The sequence below is a fragment of the Lacerta agilis genome, chromosome 7 (genome assembly GCF_009819535.1).
Source record: "Lacerta agilis isolate rLacAgi1 chromosome 7, rLacAgi1.pri, whole genome shotgun sequence".
In the NCBI taxonomy this organism is placed as follows: Eukaryota; Metazoa; Chordata; class Lepidosauria; order Squamata; family Lacertidae; genus Lacerta; species Lacerta agilis.
In genome coordinates, this window is record NC_046318.1 from 29,961,622 (window position 1) to 29,982,357 (window position 20,736).

General features: G+C 41.9%; 1 protein-coding gene across 1 annotated transcript; it reads right to left on the bottom strand.

The window, feature by feature from the left end:
- Window positions 1-773: 773 nt before the first annotated feature.
- Window positions 774-17,873, bottom strand: LOC117049767 (doublecortin domain-containing protein 2-like). The gene is made up of 7 exons (XM_033154680.1): window positions 17,856-17,873; window positions 16,725-16,954; window positions 15,348-15,402; window positions 14,562-14,712; window positions 6,978-7,081; window positions 2,326-2,619; window positions 774-1,285 (listed from the first exon to the last, which is right to left on the bottom strand). Exons 1-7 carry the CDS (start codon window positions 17,871-17,873, stop codon window positions 1,181-1,183), a joined length of 957 nt encoding a protein of 318 aa, XP_033010571.1. The 3' UTR covers window positions 774-1,180.
- Between the last annotated feature and the right edge of the window lie 2,863 nt (window positions 17,874-20,736).

Below are 20,736 nucleotides of genomic sequence, written 5' to 3' on the forward strand. Positions count from 1 at the left end.
AGATAAATTCTTTATAGAAATTTTGCCTGATTGATCCATTTATCCCTCATAGCTAGCCTGCTGGAGAGATACAGTGGTGCCCCGCTAGACGAAAATAATTCGTTCTGCGAAAATTTTCGTCTAGCGGGTTTTTCGTCTAGCGAAGCGGCAATGACAGCCGCGCTTTCACTAGACGGAAAAAAAAGACGAAAAATTTTCGTCTTGCGAGGCAGCCCCATAGACAAATTCGTCTTGCGGGGCAGCCTTCCGCTAGACGAATGCCTTCGTCTATCGAGTTTTCCGTCTAGCGAGGCATTCGTCTAGCGGGGCACCACTGTATGCCGGACACATTTTGGGTGGGATAATGAAGTACATTTACTTAGAAATAAGTAAAGTCAGTGGGGTTTTTGGCCAATATTGACGCAGATTTGGTAGGGTTGTTAACGCATGCTAACGTAGTGCAATGTAACTATTTGGTATTACTGAAACTATTAAAAGAAGTCCTTCATCTTGTGGTCACATTCTGTCACCCCATCCAGCTATCAGTTCCTGACATGGAAACTCTTGATCAACACATGGTATTCACCCACCTGCAGTAGCTTTCAATGGAAGAGAGGACATCTGCACATACATACCTTTAAATGAGTGTAACTGCCCATACACACAAGAGTCCATCTGCACAGCAGAGATAAATTTCCGTCCTGTTGTGACCCCACCACCACCAACACTCTCCATATCACAAAGTGAGACTCTGTCTTATACCCCTAAAGTAGATCCTGGAAACACACCACAGCTCATATACATAGAGATTTATTCAGCTATAAAAAAATATTACAAGCTCTCCATTTTAAATTCGCAAAAATATTCTTCAACTCTTCTAAACAAACATGGGTACACATTAGGCCTAGTTCAATATTCAACATTCTGCAATGGCAGTATTTATTCAATTAACACCTATGTTTCCCCTTAGAATTCACATTGGAGAAAGACCAAATCTGGGGACTATAATTCAATCTTCCTCTTAATTATTCATTTAATCATCTAAGTTCTGGTATACCACATTATCATGCCAGCGTTCAGTGGGTGGAACTCCACCATATTGTCACATTATAAATTAATAAAGCACACACACACAAAATTGCTTTGCACTCCAAATAGTAAATCCTTCATTATCTGGTAACCTATGTCCTTCAAAATATGTCTATGCTACTGCCGCATACTCATTGGTTTGTTCGTTTTTTTCACTCTCCTGTGGGCTGGTGATGGTGACTCTTGGAGCTGAGGTTTTCTCATAATTGGAATCATCCTAGACAGAGAGAAAGGGGGGGGGACCATATTTTAACTTGTCATATGGCAGAGATTTTTCATTTGTATGTGTTGATGTGATTGAGCAGAGCCTGCATGACCAGGACCCATCAAGCCAAGTGCAGACCCATAGCCATGTGAGATGGTTGGAAACTCTCCTTCTTTTGCTGTGAAGGTTTATCAAACCCCTTGTAGGCCACCACAAAGGGCTGGCTGGTGAACTATGTTTGGCTTGATGGGCCACAAGGTATTCAGTTGAGCAATAAGGCAACTAGCCTATAATGTGCTTGAATAAAAACAACAACAACAACTGAATTCTTCGTACTATGTATGAAACAAGTAGTTTTAGAAACCATTAAATGATAACAAGTGGATAAGCCAGCATCCTAGTTAGCTTCTTTAATGTGCAAGGAAAAAAGTGAAGAGGACAACTGGGAAACAAAAAAAAAAAAAAAAAAAAAGCAGCGTGATTATACAAGCTAATTCATCCCAGCCTAACTTTTTATTTAACCAATGAAAGTGGCTTAAGTTTTTTCTTGCTTTAGGTACAAAGCAATCCAGCACAAGTTACTCTCCAACTCTGGGAAATTTCATGGTGGCAGCTTGTGGTGCTTGAAACCAGGTTTTGTAGTGTAGACAAAGTATGTGGTTTCCAGATGCGCAATTCACTGAGTCCACACCATCAAAGTGATCATGAACTTGGCTTGGCACATCAGCTCTGGATACTGCAAAAACACTGCAGTCAGTTTTCCAAGTAACCTCTGAAAACGAAGTCAGAGTGCACAGAAGATTGGTGGCCGGCAAATGTAAGGGTTGCAACATTATCACAATATTAGTGTCGATGCAACATGTGAATGCATTACCACGGGGATCACCCAGTATGACATTATATACCATCCTCATATAAAAGGTTGCAAAGGGACAAGAAGAGCTGCTCCAAAGCTGAAAATCCAGGTATGGAGTATGCTGGCTGCAAACAGACCTATTGTTAGAGAAGAAAAATGGAAGCAGTAGCACATTGAAAGAGCAAAGACATGTTACCTGGGTTTGATCATCAGTACCTTCTTTTGTTTCTTCTTCATGACGATTGTGATCCATCTGTTCACCATTTTCCTCATTTGTTCCCCCATGCGCATGACTGCTAGGCTCATCTTGGTTCTGCCCTTGCTGCTCATCATCACAATGGCCATTCAGATTCTCTTCTGTTCCATTGATGGCCTCCCCTGTTTCTCCACTCTGATCCACCTCCCCATTCATAGCTGAATAGTTTTCTTGATGCCGAGCTTTATGTTCCGGTGCCATGGTCTCTTCCTCATCCACAGTTTCCGCTGGCCGCTAGTAAACCCAAAAACCCAAACTGTGTTATGCTCAGCTCTTTTGATTAATATATAAAGAACATATATGAGATTCACAGACAAGCCAGGGTAAAGCTACTGTAACAAGAGGAACTGTGCTCCGAACTGTGATACAGCACAAGCATCTCTACAATCACAGCACCATGCTGCTTCAACAATCTTATTCTGGTATAAGGGAGGTAGGCCTCTGAAAACCAGATACTGGTGGCAAACTACAGGGGAGTCTTGTGAGCTCCCCAGCTGCAACTAACTGGACACTGTTGGGTCCAAACTGCTGGATTAGGTTGATCTTTGGCCCAATCCAGAAGGTATTTTCTTATACCCTGAAACAACAAATCTGTTCCACAGACCACATGGGAAGCTCCTTTGAAATTAAAGGGAGGCTAAAAAGCATCATATGATAACAGCATGGATAATGCCATAAAAAGCATTAAGGTAAGGTAAGGTAAGGTAAGGTAAGATAAGATTTCTTTATTGTCATTGTACAAGTACAGCGTTGTACAAGTGCAACAAAATTGGATGCCATCCCATTAAAACAAAACAAAAAACAGCACACAAAAACAGAAAAACACGTTGTCAGTCACACATTCACATACGTACACACCCATCACAACTCTCCAAGGTCATATTATCTGGTTACAGCATTTAAGATGGTTATAGCTCTTGGGTAGAAACTATTCTTCAATCTATTTATTCTTGATCTAATTGTTCTATATCTCTTGCCCGAAGGCAAATATCCAGCTGAGCAAGCAATCCCTTGGATATTAAGTAGCTCCTTATATCCTGACCAAGATTATTCCAATTTAATAATTTCAGGCAGCACAATCATGCCTTGACAATACACACGGGACATAGCTGAACCTATTTTATAACCACCCAATAATTCAACCAAGCAGCCAGCCTGTTTTTGTATTTGTACTGTTTTCTGGATTTTTGCCTCTATTCTCAAGCAACCCAATTTTTTCAGATTCCGAAAATCAGCTCAGATAAGCCCGTCTATAACAGAATGCAGTTAAATCACAGTCTGAAAGTAACCCCAGTGCAAAACGTGGGAAAGCACTGTTTGAATAAAAAGCACCTTTTAAAAGCATATTTTCAAAAGTACCGGTAGCTAGGCACTGACTATGGATATTACCTATTGCCGTTCAGACAAAAGAGAAAAAACTAGATCCTAACAGGCACACACAGCAAGGTATAAATACAACTTCAGAGAGCACTTAGGCTTGAAGAAATGAGCAATGCTTAAATACCGCTGCCATTTCCCATGAGCAATGATTTGTTATATATCCCAAATGTTTTACAAAGCAAAGCAAAACTCAAAACATTTTGTTCCCTAACCAGCTAGGGTTGCTAAGTGACAATGGAGCACCCCTGTTTACAAAATTTAAACATTTTAAAAAGGGGAAAGAAATAGTTGCTTCTGCGCTGGATTCAGCCTGATTGGTTTTCACTGCAAAGAGACATGTGCATTTGTAATTGTGTACGTTTTAACTCGGTCCAACTGTAAATTTGAAATTTTGATTTCAGGAGCTAAATATTATGGTTGTAAGTTGCTTTGGGTTACCCTGGGCAACATAAGGCGGCTGGCAATTTAAATAAATAAATAAATAAATTTTATTTTGAAATGTGGTAATATCTGAGCACCAACATAAGCATGAATCTTTAAGATACAAGTCAGATTTCAAAGGTCTCAATGGGCTGAGTCCAAAGAGGTCACAGCACAATCAAAAGAAATTCCACTAATGCAAGATAATTTCCCCTCGCTCTCCTACCCTCCCATGTGCCCCCTGCATCCCTTCAATCCGCTCCAGAGGGTTGGGGGGAAACCCCAGAGCAGGGGCAGGCACAGAAAGGAAGGAGACTTCTGTTGCACAAACAGACATTTTCCCACTTGTGCAATGACTCCATTGAATACAAACCCATTATAATTTATTGGTTGAGATGCAGTTTATTAACAAAACATTTACATTGCCAGCATAAGCACAGTGAGTAGCCAAAGGTTCCTCTGCAAGGAACAACCAGTTAGCAGTAGGGACAACTCTTCTACAATTTTGTACCTCTCCTTAAGTGGCCCCACTCTGAATCAGGCCAGCCAAGACCAGCATTATTGGGGTACCATCAATCCCACTCATCCCTGGGCAGCATCCAGCCCTCCTTTCATCTAGACAGTGTTATAAATGGACAGAAAACAAGTCTATTGATTACTTTACTTTATACCATTTACAGTGGTGCTTCGGTTTTTGAATATCTCCATTGACAAACATTTCGGTTTTCGAACATTTCAGAAATCGAACCATCTTCCAGAATGGATTACTTTCGAAAACCGAGGTACCACTGTAGTTACTCTGCAGGACTTCCTAGCAATCCATCAGAAAGCACTTTATATGCTTGAACAACAAGTGCCTTTCTTATCTGGTGTCACTTGAGAACTAACGTTTCTTTTCTGATTGCAAAATTAAATTAGAATTTTGAACCAGAGACCTGCCAAACATCATGGGTAGGAAAGCCATTAAGAGGCATTAAACATGAATGCCGAGGGCCTTCTGGCGGTTCCCTCACTGCGAGAAGCCAAGTTACAGGGAACCAGGCAGAGGGCCTTCTCGGTAGTGGCACCTGCCCTGTGGAACACCCTCCCACCAGATGTCAAAGAGAAAACAACTACCAGACTTTTAGAAGACATCTGAAAGCAGCCTTGTTTAGGGAAGCTTTTAATGTTTAATATATTATTGTATTTTAACATTCTGTTGGAAGCCACCCAGGGTGGCTGGGGAAACCCAGCCAGATGGGCGGGGTATATTATTATTATTATTATTATTATTATTATTAGCACAAGAATCCAGAGGATAGGGCTCACTCATGATACTGTGACTAATAACAAAAGCACTTCCATCAAGTGGTATTTCTCAGATGCCAGTTTCAAAACTTGAATCAATGTAGACATCCATTTTTCCTCTAGAAGGAAGACTAGCCTGGTGTCCTTGGAGGCTTTAAGTAGAGGTTGAATGGCCAACTGTCATGTATGATCTAGTTGAGATTCCTGTACTGCAGGGCGATGGACTAGATGCCCCTTCCAATTCTACAACTCTATGATTCTATTATTCCTCTGGCCCTGTTGCTGCCGCCACACCAATTTCCCTCTGATTTACTGCTACCATTGACACCATCACCACTTTTTCTAGTCTAACAAAAATGATATGGATTCCCAGCAGCTGCATGTATACACAAACAAACAAACACCAGGTTTGAAACACTTGATAAACCATAATGAAAAGCTGCCATGAAATTCAAAAGCTTCAAACCTATTAACACCTTCAAGATTCCCATGATATCGGTCCAATGCATCATCAATAAAGCAATAATAAAGAGGCCAACAATAATAGCTCTTCTTTTATTACATCCCACGCACTCTAGAGACCTATTCCACAAATGGTGCTGCTGCCTTAAACAAATGACTGTGGGATTTAACTAATCATAGTTTCAGGCTCCTATGATTTTCATCATTATATTGCTTCATGCTTGTAATCTGGCCGAGGATTACCTCATTCTCCATTGCAAAGATTGAAAGATACCCATCCTGAACATGACAGCATTTATCCTGTTACAGGTGGGTAGCCGTGTTGGTCTGCCATAGTCAAAACAAAATCGAAAATTCTTTCTAGTAGCACCTTAGAGACCAACTGAGTTTGTTCCTGGTATGAGCTTTCGTGTGCATGCACACTTCTTAGTGTGCATGCACACGAAAGCTCATACCAGGAACAAACTCAGTTGGTCTCTAAGGTGCTACTAGAAAGAATTTTCGATTTTGTTTTGAGCATTTATCCTGTTATTATTCATTCTATTGACTTCACGCACATAGTTCAATTCCTTACAAAATTTGATAGGGAGTGGTTTATTTGAAACTTGAGGGCCGTAATACTATTTGTATCCAGAACAGTTCAAATGCAAAACAGAAACATTTTGCATAAATCTAATGCTGGTTTGCACTTTTTGCAGTTTATTTTATACCCATCCCTGTGGCCGGTATGAAAGTTGTAGTACTCAATAGCTAATCTTTTGCTTTAATAGTACATTGCTGCAATATTCAATGACCATTATTGAATAAGGTTCTAAAAAGGTTACAGAAAACAGAAAATGGAACTTAGGTATTCCAATGCCGGCCAAATTCAAAGGTCTGTGTTCCTTCATTGATGGCAGTCTTAGTACATTAGCCAATGAAACAGTTTACCAATAACAGAAAAAGTATGGATATGACAGCAATGGAAAGCCAGAGATATGAGCCACAACTTTACGGCAAACTTATTTTCATTACGAGTCACTTGTTCAAAGCTTGCAGCCTACCTGGTCAAGTGGGACCTCAGTTTGAGTGTCTTCATCTTCCTGGACTTCCACAGCCCCCCTCATTTCTGATCGCTTTTTGCCAGCCTTGTAAACTCCTTCCTCCTCTGAAATTGGAAAGAAGCAGAGTCCAACTGTGACACTGTGTGGTAAAGTTAGTGAACTGCACCCAAGGACAGCCTGGAAAAGGTTTCTCATTCTTCACAGGTGTTTACTCTTACAGATTTAAGGCATGCACCCGTCAGTTTTGCTCTTGCTTTATAAGAGCACCAGCATTCTTACATGGAAAGAGAAAAAAATAACCACTGGAAGGAATTCAATGTTGTCCTCTTCTAATTGCTCCATCACCACAAGCATTATTGCTTGCCGGATGGAACAATTCCCCCCTCTTCCCCCCCCCATGCACTGTTCTGAGAGTTCTCCTGACCCCCCGGAGAAGATTTGGGGGTGCCACAGGGGCACACAGAAGAGGAGGAGAGAAAGCCCTCTTGTGCTAGTGAGAGCCTTTGCACGAGCTTTCCACTAGCACGCTGGGTTAGTTGAATCTGGGCTTTAGGCTAATGCTTTGTCAAAAGTTGCACTAGCTCAGTTCTGAGCTTCAAAGCAACTAAATATCAAACACGCTTATAAAGGAAAACATAGCACACACGTTTTACAAAAGAGATGTTAACAAAACCCTCAAGTTGTTTTTTGTCAACAAAGCTTTACTCATTAGATTTCTTTCAGCACGGATAACAACTGGTACTTTGCTATGTTCACCGTGGTTTAAGACAGTTATTAGGAAAATCTGTCGAGAACTACTCAAAATCAATTTCATTTATTTCAAGTGAAAAGAAATTGTATGTTATTATTACATGTTTTTTATAGATTCAAATAATTATTAAATCACAGAAATGGGATAACTATAATATTACATAGCATGGTGGAGAAGAAGGAAGCAATAAATGTGTCACCAACCCAAACCTGGCTAACCCAAGTTTAGAAAGGAGATGTATTCGCAAATAGGAACACTGATACATTTTGTTTCTGGCTTTTGAACACAGTGGAAAAACATTAGAGGGCCTTCTCAGCGGCTGCACACAATCTGCAACTCCCTTTTCAGAGAGACATACTAGCAGTTCATGCAACTTTCCACATTTTTTCAACTGGTTTTTTAAGTTGGCTTGCCATGCATTTCTGCCTTTTGAATTAAATATTCCTGAATGTAAAGTTTTAAACATGCTGGGGAAGACAACATGCAAATAGTAGAATAATTTTATATACTGCCTCACTCTATCCTGTGGGGAAAAATCAGATGGCTGTATTAATCACCTGCTACAAAACCCAAGGCAGTAGCCCAAACAAGGGATAGTCTAAGCATAGAAGAGGAGAAAGGGTGGAACTTGGCTGCAGATGTGGAAGCAGCAGCTGGAAATCAGCAAACAGGACTGCCCAGCACCTTTCTGCTAGAGTCCTGTGAGTGCAGAGAGCATGGGAACATGGAAAGAACCATTTGGAAGCTGGAGTATAGCACAGCTTCCTATGCTAATGTCTGGTGGGGGCGGGGGGGGGGGAGACTTTGGACTCCTGTGTCTCTGAAACTGCTGAAAGACATTTCTCTGCTTTATCCAGCTCAGTATCTCCATTCCGATTGACAGAACCTCGTTGATACACTTTGATAAACAAGAAAACTACACGACTATATTAAATAGCAAATGAGTTATAAATTCCAACAACTAATAAGAAATCAATATACTTTAAATAATAAAACACAGAAAATTAATGTTTCCTGCATACGTTCCCATCCTAGGCAGCAGCCCTAACAATAAAAAAAATTATTGCAGCACAAATGGTAGTATTATGCATAGCCATTTAATACATTTCAAATTTGAAGCTGATTGAAGTTCAGCATTAGGGAGAAAATAATCATGGTAATAACAGTCTGCCCTGAATATTTTATGGAAATCGGGGGCATTTACAGAGCTGTAAGCTCTGTATCTAAGTTAATGTAACTACAAAAATTTTTTAATGTCATTTACCAGATGCTGCCTCATAAAGCAACAAAACAAAACAAAACAATAATAAATGCATTGTTCATTACATCCAACAAATACCCAAAAGGGATGGAGAGGGTGCGAGATTGTTTTCTAATCTTCACCGAAACCAAAAACCAAAAAAACTGGCATTGTTGCAGGAATCCATTTTAAAATGTCTCAAGAGAAATCTCTCAAATCTCTCAAGGGAATCTCTCAAGGGAATTCTCTCAAGGGAAGGGAACATTTTTGTGTCCAAAACAGCGGCCTCTGCTATGTTCTCTCACAGAAAACAGGAGGAGGAAGAGGCATATTTTAAGGGGCAACATAACAGAAATGAAATAAAAACTGATGACAAGGAAGCAGAACCATTTTCAAAATCCATTTCCTGATAACAATGAGCTCAATGCATTCTGCCATAGGCATGGCACTCACACACACAATCAGTAACAATCAAGCCCTATGTACATTTACTCAGAAGTTCCATGGAGTTTAATGAGTCTTAACAGCCAAGATTAGAGACAGGAAGTTATGTTGCTGTTGTTATATAAAAGTGTGAATTATTGTTGAACTGGTAATATGGAATGTGAGCTGGTATAGAAGACACATGGCACAGCTGAGTTGACATAGGCAAGCCTGGCGTAAATGAGGCATGGCCTCTCTGCTTATATGTTAATGAAGGATTAGAGAAATTGAGTAATCCTAAAGGGACAAGTTAGGGACACGGGTGGTGCTGTGGGTTAAACCACAGAGCCTAGGGCTTGCTGATCAGAAGGTCGGCGGTTCAAATCCCTGCCACGGGGTGAGCTCCCATTGCTCGGTCCCAGCTCCTGCCCACCTAGCAGTTCGAAAGCACATCAAAGTGCCAGTAGATAAATAGGTACCTCTCCGGTGGGAAGGTAAACGGCGTTTCTGTGCGCTGCTCTGGTTCGCCAGAAGCGGCTTAGTCATGCTGGCCACATGACCCGGAAGCTGTACGCCGGTTCCCTCAGCCAGCAACGTGAGATGAGTGCCGCAACCCTAGAGTTGGACACGACTGAACCTAATGGTCAGGGGTCCCTTTACTTTTTAAGGTTGACTGTTAATCACTTTTGCATATCTTTAAAAGTCATGATCAAGCCTACTCCAATATTTTATCCCTTCTCTCCATTCTGGATAGCAGGACAAGGGACAAGTTACATTTTAAAAAGAAGTTTTAATTAAAAAGGCTCAGTGGTAAACCAGCCCACATATTTCAACTTCAGAAAAACGGTTCAAAGGAATGCAGGATTCAGTTAATTTAAAACTTCTGCACAACATTATACTTAACATTTCCCAGCTAAATTCAATAGGTGCCTACATGATTAATTTTGAAGCACCAATTAATTTATGTTCACTCAAGTTGTTGCTGGCATTTAATTAGAGTTTAGCTTTGCAGATAAAGTCGCTCAGATTCAGGAAGAGGTAGACTCCACCGTGAGAGCAGGGCCAGGGCAGGAGAGTGCTAGAGTCCTGTCTAGTCAAGTTGTGTGGGATCAATTCCAGTCTGTTACCTCCGAGGATGTGGACAGGCTGCTTTGATGAGTGAAACCAACCACCTGTCTCCTTGATCCTTGCCCATCCTTGCTTATAAAAGCTAGCCGGGAAGGGCTGGGCGATGGGCTTCATGGGGTGGTGAATGCTTCTCTCTGTGAGGGAGCCTTCCCAGACCCGCTGAAAGAGGCGGTTATTAAACCGCTTCTTTAAAAACCATCTTTAGATGTGGCCAATATGGCCAACTATCGCCCAGTCTCAAATCTTCCATTCTTGGGCAAGGTGATTGAGTGAGTGGTTGCTGAACAACTCCAGGCACGCCTGGAAGAAGCGGACCATTTGGATCCCTTCCAGACGGGATTCAGACCTCATCATGGGACTGAAACTGCCTTGGTCGCACTGGTCAATGATCTCCGGCGGGCTAGGAACAAAGGTGAGAGCTGTTTCCTAGTTCTACTGGATCTCTCAGTGGCTTTTGACACCATCGACCATAACATCCTTCTGGACCGTCTAGAGGGGTTGGGAGCTGGGGGCACTGTTATACAGTGGTTCCGCTCCTTCCTCCTGGGCCGTGTTCAGAAAGTGGTGGTGGGGGATGAGTGTTCAGACCCCTGGGCTCTCACTTGTGGGGTACCTCAGGGTTCTGTCCTCTCCCTCATGTTTTTCAACATCTACATGCAGTCGCTAGGAGAGATCATCAGGGGGTTTGGGCTGGGTGTTCATCAATATGTGGATGATACCCAGCTCTACCTCTCTTTCAAATCAGAACCAGTGAAGGTGTTGAAGGTCCTGTGTGAGTGTCTGGAGGCGGTTGGAGGATGGATGGCAGCTAACAGATTGAGGTTGAATCCTGACAAGACAGAAGTACTGTTCTTGGGGGACAGGGGGCGGACAGGTGTAGAGGACTCCCTGGTCCTGAATGGGGTAACTGGAGGACCAGGTACGCAGCCTGGGAGTCATTTTGGACTCACAGCTGTCTATGGAGGCGCAGGTTAATTTTGTGTCCAGGGCAGCTGTCTACCATCTGGTACGCAGGCTGAGACCCTACCTGCCTGCGGACTGTCTCACCAGAGTGGTGCATGCTCTAGTTATCTCTCGCTTGGATTACTGCAATGCGCTCTATGTGGGGCTACCTTTGAAGGTGAAGGGAAGCTTTTAATGTTTAATAGATTATTGTATTTTAACATTCTGTTGGAAGCCGCCCAGGGTGGCTGGGGAAACCCAGCCGGGTGGGCAGGGTATAAATAATAAATTGTTATTGTTATTGTTATTTCACGTTCTTTATCTTTGTTGTTGTTGGCTGCTGAATTTGCTTTTGCTTTTTAGCTCAGGGGATTGGAGGTCATCATTGTAGTAGATTATTTTATTGTTTCATATGAGTTGCCTCGCAGGCCTAGATGTGGTATGAAGGCAGGGGATTAACATCTTAAAAGAATTTTTTATTCATACCATGAATTTTCCAATCTCCCACATTGCTCCTCCCTAGTAATGTGTGGTAAAAACTTACCATGACCTCTGTTTTAGTATTACATCTAAACCAGGGATTGAGATTTGTTTCACGCAAAAGAAAACACCATTTGTAAGACAACAACAATCCTTACCTTACTGGCCACAGTTGCTTGAACCAAAACAAAACAATATCCCTGGTTCAGAAGCAACTGTGGTTTGTTTCTTAGTAAACCATTAATTGTAGTTTACTGTGATGTGTGAACTGGGCCATAGGAATTCTTTATGTGCACAGCAGGGATGGGGAACCTGTGGCCCTCCAGGTGTTGCTGGACTACCATTCCCATAATCCCTGAGGCATTGGCTATGCTGGCTGGGGCTGATGGGAGTTGGAGTCCAACAACATCTAGAAGACCACATGGTCCTCATCCCTGGTGTTCAGGACTGCAGGGCCTGTGTTAAATTATGGAATGTTCAGAAGTAGCAGAAACACTCATGACTCAAGAATATATACAACTACCTATTAATTCAGCTTCAGGACAATGCTTGTAACATTTTGGCAAAAAAAAACTTCTGAACTGCTGCATGGGCGTACCCAGGGGGGCAGCTGCCCCCCCCCCCCAGAAGCAAAAAAAAAAAAATTTAAATGGTTATCGGCAGCCTAAAAGGAAAAAAAAGCTCTCCTCCTGAAAAAAGCTCAACGACTGGTCTCTCTCCCCCTCCCAAAATGTCAATAACCATTGAGCTCTTGCCCTCTTGATGAGGCACAGTTGGCCACTGTGTGTGTGTGTGTGTGTGTGTTGTGCCGGCTGTTTCCCCCTCCCTCATGCCGACAAAGAGCTGGCGTGCCTATCAGAGACCGGATCCTAGCCTGCACCCTGCTTGGTCAAATGGGGATGCAGGCTGAGACTTGGGCAGTGTCAGGGGGCGAATCCGAGGGCTAACCATGGTCTTAGCCTGGGTTCTCATCCTTCCTCGTCTGCCTGCTTTTTGTATCCACGCTACATCGTGCTGGCAAGAGAGGAACAGTTTCTGAATTTGCCGGGATTCATCGTTGCAAGGGAGCTTGGAAAACTGAGTTCCCTTGCATGGTGAGTAGTTCCTTTGCAAGGACTGAGGATCCTGGGAAACTGAGTTTTTCAGCCATTTGGGGCTTTCTGTTTGGGGGGGAAAGTTTTTCTGTTTTTTGAAGCTGATTTTGTTTTTTGAAGCTGTTTTTGATTTTCAACCTGAACGACCATGGCTTGCCCCCCCCCCCCTAGTTTTGATCCTGGGTACGCCCCTGAACTGCTGCCCTGATGAAGGTGCAATACACACCATAGTCTCTGCAGCAATTGACCAATTTGGATTCTTCATTGTTCTCTTTCCTCTGTTAAGTGTATAGTAACAGAACTGCCGACAAAGGTCTGTATAGTTAAAGCTATGGTTTTCCCAGTAGTAATGTATGGAAGTGAGAGCTGGACCATAAAGTAGGCTGATCGCCGAAGAATTGATGCTTTTGAATTATGAGAGTCCCATGGACTGCAAAAAGATCAAACATATCCATCCTTAAAGAAATCAGCCCTGAGTGCTCACTGGAAGGGCAGATCCTGAAGTTGAGACTCCAATACTTTGGCCACCTCATGAGAAGAGAAGACTCCCTGGAAAAGACCCTGGTGTTGGGAAAGATGGAGGGCACAAGGAGAAGGGGACGACAGAGGATGAGATGGTTGGACAGTGTTCTCGAAGCGACTGGCATGAGTTTGGCCAAATTGCGGGAGGCAGTGGAGGATAGGGGTGCCTGGCGTGCTCTGGTCCATGGGGTCACGAAGAGTCGGACACGACTGAACGACTGAACAACAACAACAGAACTAGATGACTAGGAAAGTGGCATGTGGCCTTCACAGAAGACAGGATCTTGTCAGCACAAATTAATCTTGGATGCTATGATCTCCATGGAGTATGGATTCATTTTACTCAAGATATAATCCATCTTTCTTTCTCTTTCTCTTTTGGAAAAAGTGAACCAAGGCTGGGAATATACCCTACAGATTCTTAGGCTGTGATAGATAGATAGATAGATAGATAGATAGATAGATAGATAGATAGATAGAGATAGTTTAACTCTATTATGTATTTTTTTGCCCCTTAAAAGAGTTTAGTGAGAAACTGGTTTCATTCCAAAGATAAAAGCTCACTGAGGATTGATTATTTCTGCATTACCCTGCTGTATGTCCATTTGAAAACAGATGTAGGCAGCCCCAGGTATGGAGGTGGTACCCGCACCTGCACAATGACATTGCAGTGTGCATATACCAGGACTGCAATCACCACTTCCGCCTTCATTTACCTGGGGCATGTGCAAGAAGCAAAATATGTGAACAGATTTAAAATGAGAAACAACCCCTGTCCTTGCCCAACGGGGTGTATTTCATGGATAGGCTTTCCTGACAGTCTGGGGAAAAAACATTCAAATATATATAAGTTAAGAGGGCCATGTCTGGAAACAGTAAACTTTAGCAAAATTCATACTAGCTCATGACAAAAGCACAAGAGTCACAAATAGTAATGGCAGCCAAACTTTAAGATTTAGCCACTGTTCTTGTTACTCCTCAAAATAGTGTCTTCAGGTACTTACCATTATCTGGGGGAACATGAGATCTGGTCACTGCTTTTACATTTTCTTTTGATTTAGCAGGTTTTTTAATATCTTGATTCTGTACGTGCTTTTCCTTTCTCTTCGGAGGTTGAGGAGAGGACACTGTTTCTGCTGTGTCAGTAGATTTGGACTGATGGTTCCATCACAAAAAAGGAGAAGGAGACTATTTAATTTGGGAAAACTTAAAACGGAACTTTACATAGGCTGCAATCCTATATAGCAGGAATGTCCCCCCCCCAAAAAAAAAATCTCAGCAATTCTGCCTTCCTAAAAAAAGCTCAACAACTTTGGTAGATCACCGTCAGTTTTTTTTGTAGTGGGAATAGATCACAGTCTCTTGAAAGTTGGACGTGCCTGATATATACACACCTATGGACCTGAAAGTAAGCCCCCACTGATTTCAATGGGGCTTACTTTTAACAAGACATTAACAGGATTGCACTGCAAGCATCCTTTTCAAGTGCACATATACAAAATCTGTTTTATTATCAATATTCCCAAACTGGAATCTTGCCAAGAGCATGCTTTGGATTTAATGTAGGAAAGTAATATATTTGATGGCAGAGGCATTATTTCATACAATTTTGCAGGTGACAAACATGCAAAGGAAATAAGAAGCTCAAGTCTCTTAAAGTTATTCTCTTTGTACTTTTCTTTAATATCCAAAGAATGCTTGTGTAGACCCACAACAGAAAATGGCATCCTATCCGATAAAGTTAAACAAGCTGCTTAACCATGAAACATATATTACTTCTGGATACTTACACTCCCCTTAGACTTTCCAGATCCACCAATAGGAGGTAGTGAAGATGATTTTGCGCTGCAGGAAACAATTATGGTATTTCAGGTTTAAAACACTTGGAATGTTCTCAACATCATGAATTATTATGCTGAAACAGCCAACAAACATAATGTCTTTATAAGGGTGCTTCTAGACAGTCACTATTTTCAAGTGAGATTCAATCACGTGCTGGCAGATCCAGGTTGCACAATCAAAGTCAGTTTGGTGCTCTTGTGTAACAAACCCACTTCCCCATAAATGGACTTTCCGCAATAAGGAAAGTGAGAGGGAAAATGTGCTGCAAAATGTGGGTAACAACTGACTGAAGTAATGCTGGATAACATCCACTCAAACAAATCAGAATGGATGCTAAATAAACAGAGGACACCATCTAACTGACACACAAACTTTCTGCAAATGAATCGTGATGAATGCTTTAAAAAAAAAAGGTCATCTGGAACAACCCAAGGTATTTAGAAGCATATGATTTTGTGGTATATTTTGCAATTGCCATACATAGGAAGGACCCTATATAATTTAAGAAATTACTGAAAATCTAGAAACCATTTCAGATATCCACAAGCCATGGTCATCATCTCAAAGACCAACTGCAGAGGAAGCAGTTACATGCAGTTACATGCAATGCCCTTTTATTTGTGGTCTAATAAAACAGTATGTGAACCGAGAACTCCCAGAAGTGCAAGCTGGATTTCGAAGGGGCAGAGTAACCAGAGACCAAAATTGCAAACATGCGCTGGATTATGGAGAAAGCTAGAGAGTTCCAGAAAAAAACATCTACTTCTGCTTCATTGACTATGCAAAAGCATTTGACTGTGTCAACCACAGCAAACTATGGCAAGTACCCGGTACTTAAAGAAATGGGAGTGCCTGATCACCTCATCTGTCTCCTGAGAAATCTCTATGTGGGACAAGAAGCTACAGTTAGAACTGGTATGGAATAACTGATTGGTTCAAAATTGGGAAAGGACACGACTGAACGACTGAACAACAACAAAGGGTATCTTCGCTCTGTCAAACAAAGCAAAAACCCTTCTTTATCCTCCTAACCTGTTGCTTTGGGTCTAATTCACACTATATGTTTTTGTCTATGCAAGTAATCATAACTTAGATGCTCATATAAACAAGCAAAACATGTGAACTAGGCAATAAAAGAGACAGATATCAGCAGCTATTGCACCTGCACTGTGCTACTTCTTCTCACCTATAGAACCCAAAAATTACAAAAATCCCATCCACGTCAAAAAATGGGCTTAGCTGCAGTATGCACCTGGATTCATGATATTGTATTATCAAAATTCATTTTCATAAATATGGCTGGTACAAAAACCCATTAAACTTACCCATACGATCTCCTCATGGTGGACTTCGTGAACAGCAATTCACTATAGGGCAACTTCTTAAATTTGTCTCTGCCAACCGCTACGTAAAACTGCCCATTTTCCAAATCCATCCCACTCTCGACAGGTTTTCCATCTAAAGTGTATAGCCTGTAAAATATATGAGCACTTTCCTTTAGCAACTGAAATAAAACATCCACACCCTTCAAAGAGTGAACAAACCACTGAGAAGTCTAGTAAGTACATTGTGAGCCCTCTTCCAGAAGAGAGAAGCATTTGCCCTTGGCGCCCACTTTGCCCCATCATTGGAACAACGTCAACTAAACTGGAAGGAATTGTCTGAAGAGCCACTAGCAGGGCTCCCACCAGCTGTGTGTTAGGAACATAGGAAGCGGCCTTACACTGCGTCAGACCAATTATTCTGTCACGCCAACAGGCAGTGGTTTCTCCAGGGTTTCAGACAGGGCTCTTTCCGAGCCCTACCTGAGTTTGGTCCCAAGTTGTAGAGGAAACAAGCTTAATAGAAGATGTCTTTTCCAATGCCTTTCCATGTAAGCTTTATCAGCACTCGCTTTGTCCTTTTTCTTACAATTTTTGAAATTGGGGTGAGCTGTTTCTTTAAAAGCATTTCTAAATTGCTTAATATTTAAATCTCTAAGCTCAGTCAGACTGTTGGCTTTGAGGGGTGCAGGATTGCTAAATGCATATATTGCTGATCTATGACTCATTCATCTCTATAACTCTGAAATAACTCTGAAATTTCAGGTTTCCTAGTGTACCTTTTGGGGGAGGGGCATGTTCTATCATCTGCAGAAACCAAACTTAGCATTTTGCTACCACATACGTTATACCAGGGGTGACCAACTCCCATCCCTACTCACAGAGTTAAAAACTGGCAGTGATCTACTCCCTTTTGGGGGGGGGTTCAGGTCAAAGTTGTTGAGCTTTTATTAGGAAGGAGGAAGCTCCTATTTGGGGGGGGGGGTTCAGGTCAAAGTTGTAGAGCTTTTTCAGGGAGGAGGTAAAATGTTGAGCTATTTTTAAGGGAGCCACAGTTGTTCAGCTTCTTTGGGGGGGAACCAATGATCTACCAGTGATCTACCGCAGACGTCAAGTGATCTACCGGTAGATCACGATCTGCCTGTTGGACATGTCTGCGTTATACCAAGCAAAAAGGCGAATTGAGCAGCATCTCTTAAATATCCTGGGAAACTCTGTTCCACACCTGCACCACTAATAAGAGCCACTAGATGGGATGGAAAGCCAGTTCATCTATAGCGCTCTTGAAAATGCTGATGGGAAATCAGTGCAGTTAATTATTCAGCAGTCTACCGGTCAAAACCTCAAAGAATTCAGCAAGTGTAAGGCCCCCTAAAGGAAAAGTCACACTTTTAAGTACTTGAGCTCAGAGTGCAATAATTCTTCCGCATAGCTCCATAAAGATCATTGACTGTGTCATCCACTCAAACTTTTCAATGTGCTCCTCAGATCAGAAAAGCTCCGAGATTTAAAAAAAAAAAAAAAAACTGACACCAGCACGGATAGCCAACAAAACCCATTGAGAACTGGCCAGAATTTGAGACATTCTAACTGATTTGTTAAAATGTGCACGTCTACTTGAGTTTCCCATAATTCCCATAGCCTGTGAGCCTGTGTGCATGTAGCTAAACTACTGTTTGACATGCAGTCACAGAGCATTCACTATACTAGTAACCCTTGGGGATGTTTCCCATATTGAAATGTTAGCTGACGGAAACGAACCCGAATGTCACTTATAAGATTTAAAAATAAAATTAAAAAATACTGTGACTTGAAGATATTTATTTATTTATTTATTTCACAAAATTTCTAGATGACCCTTCAACACAGACAGTGATCGCAAGGCACTTTCCAATTAGTATAAAACAACATTAAATAAACAAAACAGTAAAATGCAGTCATTAAACCCAGTCATGGGTAAGACACAACAGTGCAGGATAAACCTCTGAAGTTATTAGAAAACCTCACTAATTTCCTCCCTTAATTCAGTAGTGCTCATTAATTCTTTCTTTTTTTTAAGCAGAGAAAAAGGGAATTGGCTTTCACCAATTTTGCTGCAAGTTTAAAGTGAAGTTTTACACAAGGTAGGTTGTGACAGCAGCCAAATTTTCAGTGAGTCTGCATAGTATAGGGACAAGAGTGTTGGACCCAATCACCAGTTGGCCATGAAGCTTAATGGACAGCCTTAGAGACGGTCCGTAACTCTCAGCCTAACCTACCCCACAAGATGTACACAGCCATGAGCTCCTTGAAGGAAGGCAGGAAATAAACATGTGAATCATTGTGAATAAATAAATAAATGAAGTCTGTAGCAAGCGAGACATAGGACCTGTTTGTCCCAATGAGGTTAGACAAGTAGGTAATATTATAGTCAAGTATATTGGTGCAGAGGTAATACACCATAAACTGGTTATACTTCAAGCAGACATTTCCGTTTTTATTCAGCTTATGCAAAAAAACAAAACAAAAACTCTCTCAAATGAGCAACCAGTTACCACTAATTCCCAATGTTGCCACAACCAGGGACCACCCATCACTGGAGCAGTTACCATAAACCGGGTAATACAATGCACCAGCCATGACTCAAGCAAACATAAACACGCATTTCCCATGCTGTGTAATTGAGAGGCATTCTTCTATTAACTAAAATTATAACTGAGGGAACAGCCCTTCGACACTGGAGTTCACATGGTCAAATGGAGCTTGTGTGCATAGGAGGAAGGTTCCTTGGGAATTACAACTTCTGCAGCCCCAACCTAAACAGGTCCTCTACTTCAGGCGGAAGTGGCTACAGGCATGTGCAAACTACAGGGATGTGCTCAGAGTTGTCAGGCTGGAATGTCACACTCATTTGTCAAATTTGGCCTGCTAGGGAGTAGGGAAATGAGGATCTGGCCCGACAGCCAGATGCGGTTCTCCACTCCTCCCCTACACTATATAGGGTCTGCCTGCCCATTAACCTCTCTGAGGCACCAGAAATGTTGCATCAGCAGACAGTGTGGTGGGACAGTGGCACTAACCTGACCTCACTGCTGCTTCCTGGAAGGGAAGTGGGCGGAGCAAGGCAAGGGGGAGGGTGGCAATGTGGAAACACACTAGCAGGGCCAATACAGTACTCCTACTAGTACATTTGCAATGCCAACTTCCCACCACCTTACCCCTCTCCATAAACAACAGCAACACTGCTGCCAGGAGGTCGAGTAAATGCCCCCATTATCTGCATTGTTAAACCAGTACTGTACCATCCTGAAGTGGCATCTGGTGAAAACTCCATGCTAAGAGATTCAGCGGCGGTCTTGCTTCCAAAACACTCCTCCAAACTCACAAAAACCTTTCTGAAGAAGTGTGCATGCACACAAAAGCTCATACCAAGAACAAACTTAGTTGGTCTCTAAGGTGCTACTGGAAGGAATTTTTTATTTTATTTTGTAAGTTACGACGTTAGCTGATTGTTCTATTCCAAAGCAGCAAAAATAAATAAATAGTCAGTCAACATTTTTTTCAATTATATTTGAAATTTCTTTGAAAAGCAGAGCCTGCCACAGGATAACAAATAAACACCCATACGTTTAGTGGAGTTGGGGGCACGGAATTGTATTAAGAATTTTTCAGCTAACAAATGGTTTTGACAATAAGTTTTGAACATAGCCTTTTGTTTCCAAAGTTCCTTGAAGAACAACACAGTGAGATATGTTTCATATTGGGCCAGACACAAGACGCAGCTTCCCCTCACCCATCTTTAGGTACAAAGGCAGTACAGAAAGACAGCCGAGGCCTGAAAGAGGACAAGGAAGATTTTCAAAGGGCAGCCTGTCTTTGAAATGTCAGCATACAATGAATAAAAGTAGCAGAATATCTGGTGACCAGGAAAGTGGGCATCTGCTGCAGCATGACAACCTTTTTGTGCTTCTCACTGCTCATCCCCGGTCATGAAAGATGGTGGGTTGATGACGACAGTCATCTGCTTAATGTCACG

What these genes read in the sequence shown, in the direction of transcription:
- LOC117049767 (XM_033154680.1), bottom strand. An exon ending in TCATGTTCCCCCAGATAATG is followed by an intron (nt 7,082 to 14,561) that starts GTAAGTACCTGA and finishes TTCCAATTTCAG; the next exon opens with AGGAGGAAGGAGTTTACAAG. An exon ending in CTGAGGTCCCACTTGACCAG is followed by an intron (nt 2,620 to 6,977) that starts GTAGGCTGCAAG and finishes TGGGTTTACTAG; the next exon opens with CGGCCAGCGGAAACTGTGGA.